This window comes from Artemia sp. Qi Xiang Cuo, chromosome 1, assembly GCF_049724085.1.
Source record: "Artemia sp. Qi Xiang Cuo chromosome 1, ASM4972408v1, whole genome shotgun sequence".
NCBI classification, from domain to species: domain Eukaryota; kingdom Metazoa; phylum Arthropoda; class Branchiopoda; order Anostraca; family Artemiidae; genus Artemia; species Artemia sp. Qi Xiang Cuo.
The window spans coordinates 6,296,500-6,314,554 of NC_142794.1; the positions used below are offsets into that span (position 1 = coordinate 6,296,500).

Genomic DNA, 18,055 nt, shown 5'->3' on the forward strand with positions numbered 1-18,055 from the left:
AATGGATTTAGGGCAAAGCATCTGGCGAGAGTATTACGAAATAAAACATCAAATAAGACAAATTGAAGAAAGGAGATTGAAACCTTCAAGAGAACCAAATCGGGAGAGTGAGAACCGAAAACGGTGGAACAACCTCGGATCAAACAAGAATATTAAATGAAACCGCCTTCTTTTACAGGGTGTTGTATAAAAAACCTCCAGTAGGAAACACAACACAGAACTGCTTCGGTGATTTCCAGTCCAGATTCCAGGTTACAGAAGAAGAAAATGCACAAATAGGGGAAGAAATTACGAGACATGAAGCAGAAAAAGTGATATCCGGGTTAAAAAATGGAGTATCGGTAGGAATGGACGGGCTAAGCTATGATTTTTACAAGTTAACGTGGAGCGAAATCAGGAAATTTTTGATAAAAGTGCTAAATGAATTTGGTTCAAGAGGATACCCTAAAAGTGAACTGTTAGTTATATCACTGTTACACAAGGGCGGACCTAGAGAAGACCTGCGAAACTGGTGACCAATTTCCTAAACAAACTGCGACAATAGAATATGTACTAAAGTACGGTCTAAAAGACTGGAGATAAGCGCAGCGAAAATAGTGGGAGATTACCAGTACGGTAAAATAAAAAGCAGGAAAGCCCAACATGTCCCGACAGTTCTCAGAGACCTTTGCCCTCGGTGAGATAAAAAAAACGATGGAAAAAGTGTTAGGTTGGAACCTATTAGCCCTAGTTGGCACTGACATAGTGAAGGCGTATGATTCCGTAATACGAGAGATTCTGTGGTTATTAATGCGACTAAAGATGAATTTCGGAAAGAATGTCATAGATAAATTGGAAAGAATATATTCTGCACCGAAAGTGGTTATAAAAGTGAATGGAAAACTGACGACAATTATAAATCTAGAAAGAGGTCTGCTGCAAGGGGACCCTTGTTCTGGAACACTATTTGAAATATATCTCGACCCACTCTTTCGGTATGAAGAAGAAAGAATGTGCGGTGTTCAAGCTTCTGAAAAGTTTTTCTGGAAAGTCCAGCTTTATTAGATGACGGAAATTTTATCACAGGAAGTGAAAATGATGTGAAAAGTGTGTGTACGAGTTTGCATTGGTACGAGCAAAGATTTCACGTGAAAATACACAGACAAAAGAGCAGTGTTCTACCCTTGAACAAATCAGCAAATTACTTCGACATAGAAAGAAACTGTTGGCTCCCGTTTGCGGAAAAAGTGTGAGCATAGTGCCTGACTTTTGAGAAGGTGCTGAACACAAAAAGAATTTGGGAGGAAAAAGTAAATAAAATTGTCGGGATAATGAGTCAACCGAGAAAATGCCTTCTCAAAACGATGTTCGAAAGAGTTCTGTATTTCAATACATGTTGCCTCACGCTATTATTTTACACTGCTCCTGTTTTTGCACCATCTGAAAACCTTGCCAAACAAATTGAAAGAGCCATCTAGAGATTTGTTTGGACGGGGAAACTTGAAAAGCAACAAATGAAAATGCTATACTCTCCTGTGGAATCGGGCAGAACTGGGGTAGCAGATTTCAAGGTTATATGCAAGACGCTCTTCCTCAGAAATATTTGTGAACTTGTGGTTAAAGAGGAGCCATCAACCGCAATTATGAGGCAGTGGCTTCTTCCTATAGTGAATGAAGATGCAGAAGAAAAGGTGAAAACATTGAGCAAAAAATTCCGACCCCTCTTTGATGGATTGTCAGCCCCCTGAAGAAAGCAAAGGAATTGGGAGCATTGAATTGTGACTTGAGAAAGGAGGAACCAAAGAAGGTATCGGGAGATGTTTTTAGAAGTGAGAAAGAACCGAATTATAGAGCTAGGGAAAAGGAGCCCTTCATTGATATTCAGTTATCCTTTAAAAATCTAAGTGATTTGCCGTTTAGTTATGAACAGAAAGAGTTTGTGTACTGCATGATTCATGGAATCTTACCCTTTAGTGACAGACTCAGTCGCATATTGAAAACCCAAACGGCTATTTGTTTAATGTGTGGAGACGAAGTGCTTGACGGACTATTGCACGAATTGATTCAATGCCCCTCGAACAGTGGATTACCCCAAAGATTATATGAAATATTAGGAAATGAAGGAATAAAAACAACGTCTGTAGAAGAAAAGAAGAAAGCTCTAAGGCTGTCATTTTATGTTACAGGTAAGCAAAGGAATTATGCGCTGTGTTTGTTAGTGATAAGTGTTAGCATGCATGCGTGGAAAATGCGGAAACGTCAGAGGCAGGTCAAAATTCCTTTGGCGAATGTTTGGCTTAAAAGTTATGTGGATGACTTGAGACGGAATCGAGTATGGAGGGAGAGAGTATATGTGGAATGAATGATTAAAATTGAGTTTTAAATTTGAAAAATTTGTTTTAAGTGCTTTATTGTAAATAATGTTTTAAATGGTATTAAAAAAAAATTGAGGAAATGATATTAGTATTAAGTTAAATCATTTTAATTTATTTTTTTTTTGGTTTTTGTTTGATTTTTGAGTAGCCAAATGGGTATTAAAAAGGCTTTAGTAGCTTATTTGTGTGTTTTTAAAGAAGGATTAGAATGGTGTGCCTAAAGATATTGTAAGGGCACATCTTTCTACTCCTCCTAGGTTTGTTTTTGGGTTCAGGGAAGGTTGGGAGGATGGAAGATGTTGTATAGTTGATTGAGAACAATGTTTTATGAAAATTATTTGTCTATTTTTAACGTATTTATACGGTGGAAGGGGTGCCCTATGGCAGAAGGGCACCCTGCTAAACCGAGAATTGTCATTTTTTGCGGTTTTGAATTTTTTCGTAGTATACCTTGTCTTCGTCAATTATGTTTGGATACTCAAACCCAAAATTCAAAAAGTAAAAGTTGTTTTTAATTTAGTGTAGGTGACATTAAAGTTTGAGATTAAGTGAAAAAATTATTATGTCATCGAGAGGAGAGGAAGTGGGATTAAAAAAAAAACGACTAAAGTAGTGCAAAAAGGTAAAAAACCTCTTTTGGGCTCTAAAATAAAGCTTGACTTTTCCTGAGAAAACCCTGTTGATGCATTGTTGTAACAAAATGGAAAAGGAACCCAAGCGCTGTCTGCCCTTTTGTCGTAACTACTTTAGCAGCAAAAAAGGGCGGGCTCAAATGTCGTATCTGTTTTTTGTTCGACACTTTGACATAGTACACCTTATTCAACAGGACGAAAATTCTACCGAGATGTCCTTCACTAGCGTCTTTAAATTGGTCTTTCATTCTTTTTTCTATCTACCTTATGTTTACCTCCACAAAAACTAATTTTTTCAATTGCCTTTATCTCGGAATTTTAAAAGGTGCGGTTACGACATTCTGGCTTTCAAAGAGCGTAATGTATTTCTCCTTTTTACCTATGGGCATAGATTATTGCATTCTAGCTCAGGGGTGGATTAGATATGTAATATGTAGCTGACTCAGGTGTTCTACATTTATAAAGGGCTACCGACATAGTAATAAGAATGGTGGACGCATCGTTTACTTACAACGAGTACCAAGGATCTGCAGCAAAGATTGTGCATACCAATTTAACAAATAATTGTTTTGGAGCTCCCAGTTGAAAGCGTTAAGACATATTTTTCTATGGTATAATTAGCCCTGACAAATGTATAACAAGCTGATTGGTATTAATAAATAGAGATAAGCAATGACACGAATAATAGGCAGGTTTCTGGAATAACACGTTAACTTATGACTTCATTTAAATACTCAATTAATTTCTAATTACTTGATTAATTACTAATTTAATTATTTAGCTCAATTGCTTAAGAATAAATTAATTTTATATTTTTATAAATATATTTGGTACTGGTTCATTATAACGACACTTCTAAAGAAGTCAACTGTAGCTAATGCTAATGAAATAAAATAAAATAGGATGTATATATAATAGTTTAGAATACCTGAGTCACGTCTCCGGTCAGGTCTCCTAGGTCAGGTCTCGTCGATAGATGGTGTTCTGTATAAAAAGAGAATGCTATTTTTTTGGCTGCCCAATCCCATACTGCCACTTCCTCTCTTGCATGAGAGGCACTTGCCAATCGTGTGCCACTTTGATTGAAATGCAAACTGTTAACGCCTATATGGTGAAACTTCAAAGAAGATAAACAATCCATCTTTTTGACCGTGCTTACGGCCGAATGAAAAATATTCTCAATTGACCTCTTTAGAGGTAGGTGGGATTCCCTGTTAATGCATTCATATTTTAGAATTAGGTTTAAAGATAAGATTTACTCATAATGAAATAATTATATAGTAAATATACGGTACTACAAGAAGTCCCTACGAAGACGGTACTATAAAAGTATTACTTCAGTAGTTTGTTTTACTTATGTTTTTATTTTTCTAATTTTTGTACAGGGACTTTTAAAGTTATTGAAAATATAAGGAGTATTTTTGAACATATCCCCATGAGCATGTTTGTATTACATGATTTTTGAGTCTTACTTCAACAGTTTGTTTTAATTCTGTTTCTATTTTTCTATATTTCGTGCAAGGACGTTTGATATTATTGAAGTTATAATCAGTATTTTTGAAAAGATCCTCATAAGCTTGCTTTTATTACATACTATTGACGTCTTACTTCAACAGTTTGTTTTAATTCTGTTTCTATTTTTCTATATTTCGTACAAGGACGTTTGATATTATTGAAGTTATAAACAGTATTTTTGAAAAGATCCTCATAAGCTTGTTTTATTAGATATTATTGACGTCTTATTTCTGTTTTTATTTTTCTATATTTTGTACATTGACTTTTGACTTTATTGAAGTTATAATCAGTATTTTGACAATATCCTCGCAAGCTTGCTTCTATTGGCTACTGTTGACGTCGCACTTCAGTACTTTATTTTATTTCTGATTTTATTTTCTATGTTTGGTACAAGAACTTTGGAAAGTATTCAAGGTGTAATGAGTATTTTTGACATGATCTTCATGAGTTTGCTTCAGGACCATAATATTGATATCGCGCTTTTGTTGTTTTTGTTGCCTCTGTTTTTATTTTTCTATGTTTCTGCAATGACTTTTGAAACAACTGAAGGCGTAATTATTATTTTTGAAATGATGCTCATAAGTCTGCTTTTACTAAATACTATTGACGTCTTACTTCTATAGTTGCTTTTATTTCTGTTTTTATTTTTATCTGTTTCGTACAAGGACTTTTGAAATTATTGAAGGTACAATCAGTATTTTTTAAAAGATCATCATAAGCTTGCTTTTATTAGATACTATTGATTGTTTACTTCAGTAGTTTGCTTTGTTTCTGTTTTAATTTTTCTATGTTTTTTACAATGACTTTTGAAAGTATTGAAGGTATAATCAGTATTTCTGAAAAGATCCTCATACACTTGCTTTTATTAGATACTATTGACGTCTTGATTCATTAGTTTGTTTATTTCGGTTTTTATTTTTCTAATTGAGTATTTTTGAAAAGAGCTTCATAAGCTTGCTATTATTAAACACTACTGACGTCTTGCTTCAGTGGTATATTGTTTCATTTATGGTTAAATTTTTCTAATTTTTGTAAAATGATTTTGGAAAATTATGCGTAATCAGTATTCTTGAAAAAAGTCCTCCTAAACTTTCTTGTATTAAATACTATTGATGTAAAAGCACGCTTATGAGGATCTTTTTAAAAATACTTATTATGCCTTCAATAATTTCATAAGTCATTGTATAACAAGTAGAAAAACTAAAACTGAAATAAAAAAAACTACTAAAGTAAGATGTTAATAGTATCTGATTATAGCTAGCTTATGGTGATGTTTCCAAAAATAATGATTATACCTTCAATAGTTTTCAAATTCATTGTACGAAATATGGAAAAATAAAAACAAAATTAAAATAATCTATTAAAGTTGGACGTCAGTAGTATCCAATAAAAGAATGCTTATTACGATCTTTTCAAAAATACTGATTATACCTTCAATAATTTCAAATCCTTATTGTAAAAAAATTAGAAAAATAAAGACAGAAATAAAACAAACTATTGAAGTAAAACATCAATATTATCTAATAAAAGCAAGCCCATGGGGATATTTTCAAAAATATCGATTGCGATTTCAATAACTACATACATCATTGTATAACAAATAGAAAAACAAAAACAGAAATAAAACAAACTACTGAAGCAAAATACCAATAGTATCTAATAAAAGCAAGCTTATGAGGATCTTTTCAAAAATACTCATTATGCCTTCAATAATTTCAGAAGTCATTGTACAACAATTAGAAAAACTAAAACAGAAATAAAACAAACTACCACTGAAGTAAGACGTTAAGAATATCCAGCAGAATCAAGCTTAAAAGGATCTTTTCATAAATACTGATTACGTCAAAAATACCTTCAGCTTCCATATTGCAAGACATAGAAAATAAAAAAAGGAGTTACAAGAACTACCACTGAAGCGAGTCGCTAAAGGCATTCAGTAAAAACGTTCTCATGGGTATCTTTTCAGAGATACTGATTACACCTCCACTACTTACAGAAGTACCATGGAGAAAATTATGCTAATAAACTCAGGGCTAAAGAAGACTACCACCGAAGTAAGACGTCAATAGTATCCAATAATAGCTAGCTTATGAGGATCTTTTCAAAAATACTGATTGTGCCTTAAATAACTCCAAAAGTCATTGTACAAACCACAGAAAAATAAAAACAGAATTTAAACGGAATGGCGAAGTAAGACTTCAATAGTATGCAATAAAAGCAAGTTTATGAGGATCTTTTTAAAAAAAACTCATCACACCTTCAATAATTTCAAATCCTTATTGTACAAAAATTGGAAAAATAAAAAAATAAATTAAAAAAAATACCACCTAATTAAGACTTCAAAGTCATACAATACAAGCATTATTATAAGGCTCTTTTTAAAAAGTACTGATTATACTTCAGATACTTACAAAAGTAACTGTGCAACAATTTGAAAACCATAAACATAAATAAAACAGACTACCACCGAAGTAAGACGTTAATAATAGCCAATAAAAGTAAGCGTATCAGGGTCTTTTCAAAAATACTCATTATGCCTTTATTAATTTCAAAAGTCATTATTGTAAAAAGTCTTTTATTAGACACTTTTGACATTTTACTTAAGTGGTAGCTCTTGTTATCCCTATTTTTATTTTTCTATTTTTCGACAAGTGAATTTTGTCATTATTGAAGGTGTAATAAATATTTTTAAAAATATCGTTATGAGCTTGCTTCTATTAGATACTATTGAAGTCTTACTTCAGTGGTAGTTTGTTTTTCTGTTTTTATTTTTCTAATTTTTTTCAAATGACTTTATAAGATACTTTTTTTATAAAAATATTTTTCCATGGGTAATTATTTTTCATGAGGATATTTTAGTATATTGATAAACAGAGGTCTACTTCCAAGTTGTTTTGGATAGGATTTTCAAATGAATCATTCTCCAAGTTATATTTTTTGCTCATGGATGTATTCTTCCATGGGTAATTATTTTTCCTGTATTGTTCCATGGGTAACTAATACATTGGTAGGACCCATCAACAACTTGGTGAACGTTTGCATGAACGCAAAATTTCAATAGATCAGTCCCTGAGATTGAAAAATAATAATGACAACTTTGATTCCGCCTTGCCCCAGCATATTTTCAAAAATCTAACACATCCTGTTCATTTTGAGGAGGCAACCTCAGTATCTACTGTAAATGGCCTACCGCAATCTTTTAAAGAGGTAATTGAGACAAAAAAAATATAACCAGAAATGTGGCTATAAATAGAGACACTGGAGACATTTCATTAAGCCAAATTTATAAAAAATTTAATACTAAAAGACTCAATTGCCAAAACCTGGAAAGTACAAAAAGAATTATGAAAACCATGCCGCCCAGAACGAATTATATTAATTACCTAACCTAACTTAACCAACTCTATGGAACATGTTTCGCCAACCCCGTTCACCTTCATCGGCTAAGTATATATTATAGGTACTGTTTTACATGGCGGTGCTGCATTTATTCCTCTCTGTAAAATAGGTCAAATTCTTTTAACCCTTTTCTCTCTCCGGAAAATTGAATAGTTTGATGCTCACTCAGCGTCACAGGTTATTTTTAGATCTAGTTTCTTACATGAGTAGATTTATCGTTATAGGCTATTTTTAGATGTTCTGCCTGGAGTTCATTTGTATCCCAAATATGGTGTTCGTTTAGTATAGCATACACCCTTACTACTATTATCAAAGTAGTTTTTTCAAAGTAAAAAATTAAAACTAAGATTAAGAAAATAAAAAAAATAATTTTATTGCTTTAATTTAATTTTAAATACCAAAAAACAATATATTTGCCACCTTTATACTTCATAGCTATAAAAAATTAAATCTTTTCAAAAGTGACAACTAGATAAAGACAGTCATTCCTACAAAAATAAATAATTGATAATAAACGTATCAGTTTAGGGAGAAAACACAAAAATTCTCAGTATTCCGTTCAGCAGAAACATTTCTGATTATAGTGGCTTCATATATCAGCTCATGTGTACTCTGGCAAGGCAAGCAAACGTTGACGACATATTGTTACCGAAATTGCCACTCATGAAGTTGTTTTCCTTGTGTTTTCTTTAATATTACCAACTTTCTTGTGTACTAATGACTGTACTAATTACTAATAAACAAATACATATTTAATATCACCATAAAAAGCTGATTATTTGATTGAATATTATCAATAGTTAGGCTCCTATACTTTCGTTATTCGGTCAAAATCTATTGGCAGGCAGTCACCAATGGGGCAACAGATATTTTATCCATGTTTTTTCCATATTCTGTTTTTTTCTTGTTTGGTTTCCTTATAATTACTTTATAGTTTCAAGTTTCCAGGGAGACATACCCCCTACACCCCCCCCCCCCCCTTGCCAGCACCCATGGGGGGCCCAGAAACTATCGCATGCCCTCCAGGATTTCCTCCACATGCGCTCCCAGGATTCAACAACATGCCCTGTGTTAAACTCATGCCCTATCATAGTTTTAAAGGTGCCCTGTTTCCATAAGAGCCAGCAGGTGTTACGTCAAATGACAAACATCCAATTGACAAACGACAAATGGCAAACATCCAATGACAATTTTTACCTACGTAATTGAGATTGAGGGTAATGCTATAGCACGTGGATTTATCAGGAATAACTTAATGGTGGCGCACATGTTACGTAATGACAACGCACACGTGGGTGTCGCGTAATGACAGCAGCAGGCAGAGGAATTTTATTAGGACATTTCAAGACGTTTCTTATCCCATTTTTCTTCAAGACGTTTTCTAAAACATTTCAATACGTGCACTCAGTTGCACGTCTTTAACTTAGTTAAACTGCACAAGTTGGCTAAGTGGAAATGTTTCTTCTTTTCATCTGTAAGCTTGAAATAGAAATCCATAGGGATCTCTAATTTATTAAACTCCTCTATCTGCCAGGTTGCAGTTGCTTCCAATTAAGTAAGCTTCCAAATCTATTGATTTCCCAGCAATTAGTATTTTCCGTACCGCTTACAAGAAAAGGTGATCCTTCATTACTGTCAATACTATAATACAAGGAATAATGTTTTTTTTTTGTGTTTCTTAGTCTTATCCTGCAGGCTACTTTAATATTCCTTTGTTTTATTCTTCTGCGAGACTTGCTTTGGTTAGGGCTTAGTTCATCAAACGGTGCTCACAATAAAATAGCCATTTGAATGCGATTCACTCAAAGTCATTAGTAGTACAAAAATGGTTTATTTTCAATAGTCCAGGAATAAACAATACACTACTCAGGACAGATATGAAATTAGACTCAATTTAATACCTAAAATGAGCTTGGTATACAAAGTGATCTAGTCGAGTAATACGCAATGGATATCTGGCTTATTAAAAGCCGTTGGTTAATTGATTTACAATATGGGAACTAGGTGGTCGTAAAAATATGTAGGTTGATATATTTTTAAGGTAGATCATTTAGATCATTAAAGGTAGATTATATAGGTAGATCATATTTAACCGCACATATAATTTTTTTCCAGGTAATATTCCAGCATTTCAAAAATTATAGCCACCTCTACTTTAATGTACTATATCGTTCTGATACACTTTGTTAAGTCAGACAGCATTTTATCCCCGGGACAAACTTGGTGTTTTTTTTACCAAGCGTTTCTTAGAAGTGTATTGCGATGAAAAAAAACCGCTTGGTAAAACAAACGTTGACAGTAGCAATACGTTTGTCAAAATTATAAACAATCGTTATATTAACATATACGCCGAGATTGAAGCAGACACACTCCACGTTATTTTTTACACATATACTGCTTAAGAACGAGTGCATTTTTGGCGAGTATATAATAAAAAGAACTAAATTAGAAGTCATAAATTATTTTTCTTTCTAGAAAGGGAGAGGTCGACTGTACAAAAAAAAAAAAAAAAAAGGTTGATATTTTATTTGGGAGTATCCACAATGACCAAGACGTTTGAAGTGTCAGTAGAAAAGGGGGTACCAGTCCAGGGGGGACCGTGTGCTGCCATCTAAAATTGAGTCTAACGCTGACGGGATATAATTTATTCAAGGATTATCGATCCACGAAGGGTAGAGAATTTCTGAGCAATTGATTTGCATAATCGAGGGGAATGTATTGATCGACTCAAGGGGAATTTATTTGTTGTTTCTAAGGGGAATTATTAATTCTAACGGAAGGAGAATCAGAAATGACATAGCTTGTTTACTAGGAATTATGCGGGAGTCTAAAGAGATCATTTTTTAAATACGGCTTCTCTGATCTTTAAATCAGAGAGATAAATTGATATTCTATCGAAACCTTAATAGTGTAGCTAGGAACACCTATGAGATGAAAAGATTAACGTGGGAAATGGTGAGGTATTTTTTCGCCTAGAAATTTCAAATGTGACAGCGCAGGGATGCCAAAAGAAAGGAACACGCAGAAATTACGTTTAGGGATTATTTGGGCGAACCAGTTTGAGACATGTTAGGGGATTATTTAGGCGAAAACCGTTTGAGACATTTTAGAAGATGATTTTAGAAGATGATGTAGAAGATGATTGGGGCGAAACTCCGTGGTCGTTATAATACACAAGTTCCATTTGAACAGTGTTGTGAGGTCCCCTACCCCAACCCCAAAGGGCCTCCCTGCCCCAACCCCAAAGGGTCCCCCAGCCTCAATAGGCCCCCATGGGGCCCTCCAAGCCCCAAATGCCCCCCGAGCCCCCAAAGGCCCCCCAGCCCCCAAATTGCCCAATAGCCCCCAAAATGCCCCCTGGACCCCCAAATACTCCCTACCCCCGGACCCCAAATGCCCCCGGACCTCCGCAGGCCCCCCTGGGGCCCCGAATGCCCCCCGGGCCCCACAATTTTTTTTAAATACTTTTTTGAATCAATTTGTTTGTATGTCTTGGTTGGTGTTTCCAAGTTCAAGAATTTTTCATTGTTGGTTTGTATGTCTAAAGTGCCTGTCATTCTCTGTTTGTATGTCTGAATCTATTTGTTTGCATATCTGGGTTGGTGTTTGAAAGTCTAAGAATTTGTCTTTGTTGGTTCGTATGTCTAAAGTGTCTGTCTTTTTCGGTTTGTATTTCTGAATCTATTTGTTTGCATATTGGGATTGGTGTTTGCAAGTCCAAGAATTTGTCTTTGTTGGTTTGAATGTCTAAAGTGTCTGTCTTTCTCTGTTTGTGTGTCTGATTCTATTTGTTTGCATGTCTGGGTTGGTGTTTGCAAGTTCAAGAATTTGTCTTTGTTGGTTTGAATGTCTAAAGTGCATGTATTTCTCGGTTTGTGTTACTGATTCTATTTGTTTGCATGTCTGGGTTGGTGTTTGTAAGTCCAAGAATTTATCTTTGTTGGTTTGAATGCCTAAAGTGTCTGTCTTTCTCTGTGTGTGTCTTATTCTATTTGTTTACATGTCTGGGTTGGTGTTTGCAAGTCCAAGTATTTGTCTTTGTTGGTTCAAATGTCTAAAGTGCATTTCTTTCTCTGTTTGTGTGTCTGATTCAATTTGTTTGCATGTCTGGGTTAGTAATTGCAAGTCCAAGTATTTGTCTTTGTTTGTTTGAATGTCTAAAGTGCATGTCTTTCTTTGTTTGTGAGTTTGATTCTATTTGTTTGCATGTCTGGGTTGGTGTTTGCAAGTCCAAGTATTTTTCTCTGTTGATTTGAATGTCTAAAGTGTCTGTCTTTTTTTGTTTGTGTGTCTGATTCAATTTGTTTGCATTTCTGGGTTGGTGTTTGCAAGTCCAAGCATTTGTCTTTGTTGGTTCAAATGTCTAAAGTGTCTTTCTTTCTCTGTTTGTGTGTCTGATTCTATTTGTTTGCGTGTTTGGGTTAGTGTTTGCAAGTCCAAGAATTTGTCTTTGGTGGCTTGAATGTCTAAAGTGTCTTTCTTTCTCTGTTTGTGTGTCTGATTCTATTTGTTTGCGTGTTTGGGTTAGTGTTTGCAAGTCCAAGAATTTGTCTTTGGTGGCTTGAATGTCTAAAGTGTCTGGCTTTCTCTATTTGTGTGTCTGATTCTATTTGTTTACATGTCTGGGTTGGTTTTTGCAAGTCCAAGTATTTGTCTTTGTTGGTTTGAATGTCTAAAGTGTATGTCTTTCTCTGTTTGTATGTCGATTTGTTTGCATGTCAGGGTTGGTGTTTGCAAGTCCAAGAATTTGTCTTTGTTGGCTTGAATGTCTAAAGTGTCTGTCTTTCTCTGTTTGTGTGTCTGATTCTATTTGTTTGCATGTCTGGGTTGGTGTTTGCAAGTCCAAGAATTTATCTTTGTTGGTTTGAATGTCTAAAACGTCTGTCTTTCTCTGTTTTTATGTCTGATTCTATTTGTTTGGGTGTCTGGGTTAGGGTTGGCAAGTCCAAGAATTTGTCTTTGATGGCTTGAATGTCTAAAGTGTCTGTCTTTCTCCTGTTTGTGTGTCTGATTCTATTTGTTTCCATGTCTTGTTTGGTGTTTGCAAGTCCAAGAATTTGTCTTTGTTGGTTTGAATGTCTAAAGTGTCTGTCTTTCTCTGTTTGTGTGTCTGATTCTATTTGTATGCATGTCTGGGTTGGTGTTTGCAAGTTCAAGAATTTGTCTTTTTTGGTTTGAATGTCTAAAGTACATGTCTTTCTCGGTTTGTATGTCTGAATCTATTTGTTTGCGTGTATGGGTTGGTGTTTGCAAGTCCAAGAATTTGTCTTTGTTGGTTTGTATGTCTAAAGTGTCTGTCTTTTTCGGTTTATATGTCTGAATCTATTTGTTTTCATGTCTGGATTGGTGTCTGCAAGTCCAAGAATTTGTTTTGTTGGTTTGAATGTCTAAAGTGCATGTCTTTCTCTGTTTGCGTGTCTGATTCTATTTGTTTGCATGTCTGGGTTGGTGTTTACAAGTCCAAGTATTTGTCTTTGTTGGTTTGAATGTCTAAAGTGCCTGTCTTTTTTTGTTTGTGTGTCTGATTCTATTTTTTTGTATGTCTGGGTTGATGTTTGCAAGTCCAAGTATTTGTATTTGTTGGTTTGAATGTCTAGAGTGTATGTCCTTCACTGTTTGTGTGTCTGATTCTATTTGTTTGCATGTCTGGGTTGGTGTTTGCGTGTGCAAGTATTTGTCTTTGTTGATTTGAATGTCTAAAGTGTCTGTCTTTCTTTGTTTGTGTGTCTGATTCTATTTGTTTGCAAGTCTGGGTTGATTTTTGCAAGTCCAAGTATTTGTCTCTGTTGATTTGAATGTCTAAAGTGTCTGTCTTTCTTTGTTTGTGTGTCTGATTCAATTTGTTTGCATGTCTGGGTTGGTAATTGCAAGTCCAAGTATTTGTCTTTATTTGTTTGAATGTCTAAAGTGCATGTCTTTCTTTGTTTGTGAGTCTGATTCTATTTGTTTGCATGTCTGGGCTGGTGTTTGCAAGTCCAAGTATTTGTCTCTGTTGATTTGAATGTCTAAAGTGTCTGTCTTTCTTTGTTTGTTTGTCTGATTCAATTTGTTTGCATGTCTGGGTTTGTGTTTGCAAGTCCAAGTATTTGTCTTTGTTGGTTCAAATATCTAAAGTGCATTTCTTTCTCTGTTTGTGTGTCTGATTCAATTTGTTTGCATGTCCTGGTTGGTAATTGCAAGTCCAAGTATTTGTCTTTGTTTGTTTGAATGTCTAAAGTGCATGTCTTTCTTTGTTTGTGAGTCAGATTCTATTTGTTTGCATGTCTGGGTTGGTGTTTGCAAGTCCAAGTATTTGTCTCTGTTGATTTGAATGTCTAAAGTGTATGTCATGTTACGTAATGACAACGCACATGTGGGTGTCGCGTAATGACAGCAGCAGGCAGAGGAATTTTATTAGGACATTTCAAGACGTTTCTTATCCCATTTTTCTTCAAGACGTTTTCTAAAACATTTCAAGACGTGCACTCAGTTGCACGTCTTTAACTTAGTTAAACTGCACAAGTTGGCTAAGTGGAAATGTTTCTTCTTTTCATCTGTAAGCTTGAAATAGAAATCCATAGGGATCTCTAATTTATTAAACTCCTCTATCTGCCAGGTTGCAGTTGCTTCCAATTAAGTAAGCTTCCAAATCTATTGATTTCCCAGCAATTAGTATTTTCCGTACCGCTTACAAGAAAAGGTGATCCTTCATTACTGTCAATACTATAATACAAGGAATAATGTTTTTTTTTGTGTTTCTTAGTCTTATCCTGCAGGCTACTTTAATATTCCTTTGTTTTATTCTTCTGCGAGACTTGCTTTGGTTAGGGCTTAGTTCATCAAACGGTGCTCACAATAAAATAGCCATTTGAATGCGATTCACTCAAAGTCATTAGTAGTACAAAAATGGTTTATTTTCAATAGTCCAGGAATAAACAATACACTACTCAGGACAGATATGAAATTAGACTCAATTTAATACCTAAAATGAGCTTGGTATACAAAGTGATCTAGTCGAGTAATACGCAATGGATATCTGGCTTATTAAAAGCCGTTGGTTAATTGATTTACAATATGGGAACTAGGTGGTCGTAAAAATATGTAGGTTGATATATTTTTAAGGTAGATCATTTAGATCATTAAAGGTAGATTATATAGGTAGATCATATTTAACCGCACATATAATTTTTTTCCAGGTAATGTTCCAGTATTTCAAAAATTATAGCCACCTCTACTTTAATGTACTATATCGTTCTGATACACTTTGTTAAGTCAGACAGCATTTTATACCCGGGACAAACTTGGTGTTTTTTCTACCAAGCGTTTCTTAGAAGTGTATTGCGATAAAAAAAAACCGCTTGGTAAAACAAACGTTGACAGTAGCAATACGTTTGTCAAAATTATAAACAATCGTTATATTAACATATACGCCGAGATTGAAGCGGACACACTCCACGTTTTTTTTTACACATATACTACTTAAGAACGAGTGCATTTGTGGCGAGTATATAATAAAAAGAACTAAATTAGAAGTCATACATTATTTTTCTTTCTAGAAAGGGAGAGGTCGACTGTACAAAAAAAAAGAAAAAAAAAAAAAGGTTGATATTTTATTTGGGAGTATCCACAATGACCAAGACGTTTGAAGTGTCAGTAGAAAAGGGGGTACCAGTCCAGGGGGGACCGTGTGCTGCCATCTAAAATTGAGTCTAACGCTGACGGGATATAATTTATTCAAGGATTATCGATCCACGAAGGGTAGAGAATTTCTGAAAAATTGATTTGCATAATCGAGGGGAATGTATTGATCGACTCAAGGGGAATTTATTTGTTGTTTCTAAGGGGAATTATTGATTTTAACGGAAGGAGAATCAGAAGTGACATAGCTTGTTTACTAGGAATTATGCGGGAGTCTAAAGAGATCATTTTTTAAATACGGCTTCTCTGATCTTTAAATCAGAGAGATAAATTGATATTCTATCGAAACCTTAATAGTGTAGCTAGGAACACCTATGAGATGAAAAGATTAACGTGGGAAATGGTGAGGTATTTTTTCGCCTAGAAATTTCAAATGTGACAGCGCAGGGATGCCAAAAAGAAAGGAACACGCAGAAATTACGTTTAGGGATTATTTGGGCGAAACAGTTTGAGAAATTTTAGGGGATTATTTAGGCGAAACCGTTTGAGACATTTTAGAAGATGATTTTAGAAGATGATTTAGAAGATGGTTGGGGCGAAACTCCGTGGTCGTTATAATACACAAGTTCCATTTGAACAGTGTTGTGAGGTCCCCTACCCCAAACCCAAAGGGCCCCCCTACCCCAAACCCAAAGGGCCCCCAACCTCAATAGGCCCCCATTGGGCCTTCCAAGCCCCAAATGCCCCCGAGCCCCCAAAGGCCCCCAGCCCCCAAAATGCCCAATAGCCCCCAAAATGCCACCTGGACCCCCAAATACTCCCCAACCCCAGACCCCAAATGCCCCCGGACCTCCGCAGGCCCCCTGGGGCCCAGAATGCCCCCGGGCCCAACAATTTTTTTAAATACTTTTTTGAATCAATTTGTTTGTATGTCTTGGTTGGTGTTTCCAAGTTCAAGAATTTTTCATTGTTGGTTTGTATGTCTAAAGTGCCTGTCATTCTCTGTTTGTATGTCTGAATCTATTTGTTTGCATATCTGGGTTGGTGTTTGAAAGTCTAAGAATTTGTCTTTGTTGGTTCGTATGACTAAAGTGTCTATCTCTCTCGGTTTGTGTGTCTGAATCTATTTGTTTGCATGTCTGGGTTGGTGTTTGCAAGTCCAAGAATTTGTCTTTGTTGGTTTTATTGTCTAAAGTGTCTGTCTTTCTCTGTTTTTGTGTCTGATTCTATTTGTTTGCATGTCTTGGTTGGTGTTTGCAAGCTCAAGAATTTGTTTTTGTTTGTTTGAATGTCTAAAGTGCATGTATTTCTCGGTTTGTGTGACTGATTCTATTTGTTTGCATGTCTGGGTTGGTGTTTGTAAGTCCAAGAATTTATCTTTGTTGGTTTGAATGTCTAAAGTGTCTGTCTTTCTCTGTTTGTGTGTCTGATTCTATTTGTTTACATGTCTGGGTTGGTGTTTGCAAGTCCAAGTATTTGTCTTTGTTGGTTTGAATGTCTAAATTGCATGTTTTTCTCTGTTTGTGTGTCTGATTCTATTTGTTTGCATGTCTGGGTTGGTGTTTGCAAGTCCAAGTATTTGCCTTTGTTGATTTGAATGTCTAAAGTGTCTGTTTTTCTTTGTTTGTTTGTCTGATTCCATTTGTTTGCATGTCTGGTTTGGTGTTTGCAAGTCCAAGAATTTGTCTTTGTTGGTTTGAATGTCTAAATGTCCTGTCATTCTCTATTTGTATGTCTGAATTTATTTGTTTACGTGTCGGGGTTGGTTTTTGCAAGTTCAAGAATTTGTCTTTGTTAGTTTGAATGTCTAAAGCGTATGTCTTTCTTTGTTTATATGTCTGAATCTATTAGTTTAGATGTCTGGGTTGGTGTTTGAAAGTCCAAGAATTTGTCTTTGTTGGTTTGAATGTCTAAAGTGCCTGTCATTCTCTGTTTCTATGTCTGAATCTATTTGTTTGCGTGTATGGGTTGGTGTTTGCAAGTTCAAGAATTTGTCTTTGTTGGTTTGTATGTCTAAAGTGTCTGTCTTTTTCGGTTTATATGTCTGAATCTATTTGTTTTCATGTCTGGATTGGTGTCTGCAAGTCCAAGAATTTGCTTTGTTGGTTTGAATGTCTAAAGTGTCTGTCTTTCTCTGTTTGTGTGTCTGATTCTATTTGTTTGCATGTCTGGGTTGGTGTTTGCAAGTCCAAGTATTTGTCTTTGTTGGTTTTAATGTCTAAAGTGCATGTCTTTCTCTGTTTGCGTGTCTGATTCTATTTGTTTGCATGTCTGGGTTGGTGTTTGCAAGTCCAAGTATTTGTTTTTGTTGATTTGAATGTCTAAATTGTCTGTCTTTTTCTGTTTGTGTGTCTGATTCTATTTGTTTGCATGTCTGGGTTGGTGTTTGCAATTCCAAGTATTTGTCTTTGTTGGTTTGAATGTCTAGAGTGCATGTCTTTCTCTGTTTGTGTGTCTGATTCTATTTGTTTGCATGTTTGGGTTGGTGTTTGCATGTCCAAGTATTTGTCTTTGTTGATTTGAATGTCTAAAGTGTCT

At 35.1% G+C, this 18,055-nt stretch overlaps 1 protein-coding gene across 1 annotated transcript in view; it reads right to left on the reverse strand.

The window, feature by feature from the left end:
• LOC148955962 (DDB1- and CUL4-associated factor 8-like) overlaps positions 1-18,055 on the reverse strand; it is a 114,392-nt gene that overhangs the window by 21,983 nt on the left and 74,354 nt on the right. Inside the window, exon 3 of the mRNA XM_089088613.1 lies at positions 3,915-4,197. Within this exon, the coding sequence (XP_088944739.1) occupies positions 3,915-4,197 (283 nt within the window). The remainder of the gene's footprint in view (positions 1-3,914; positions 4,198-18,055) is intronic.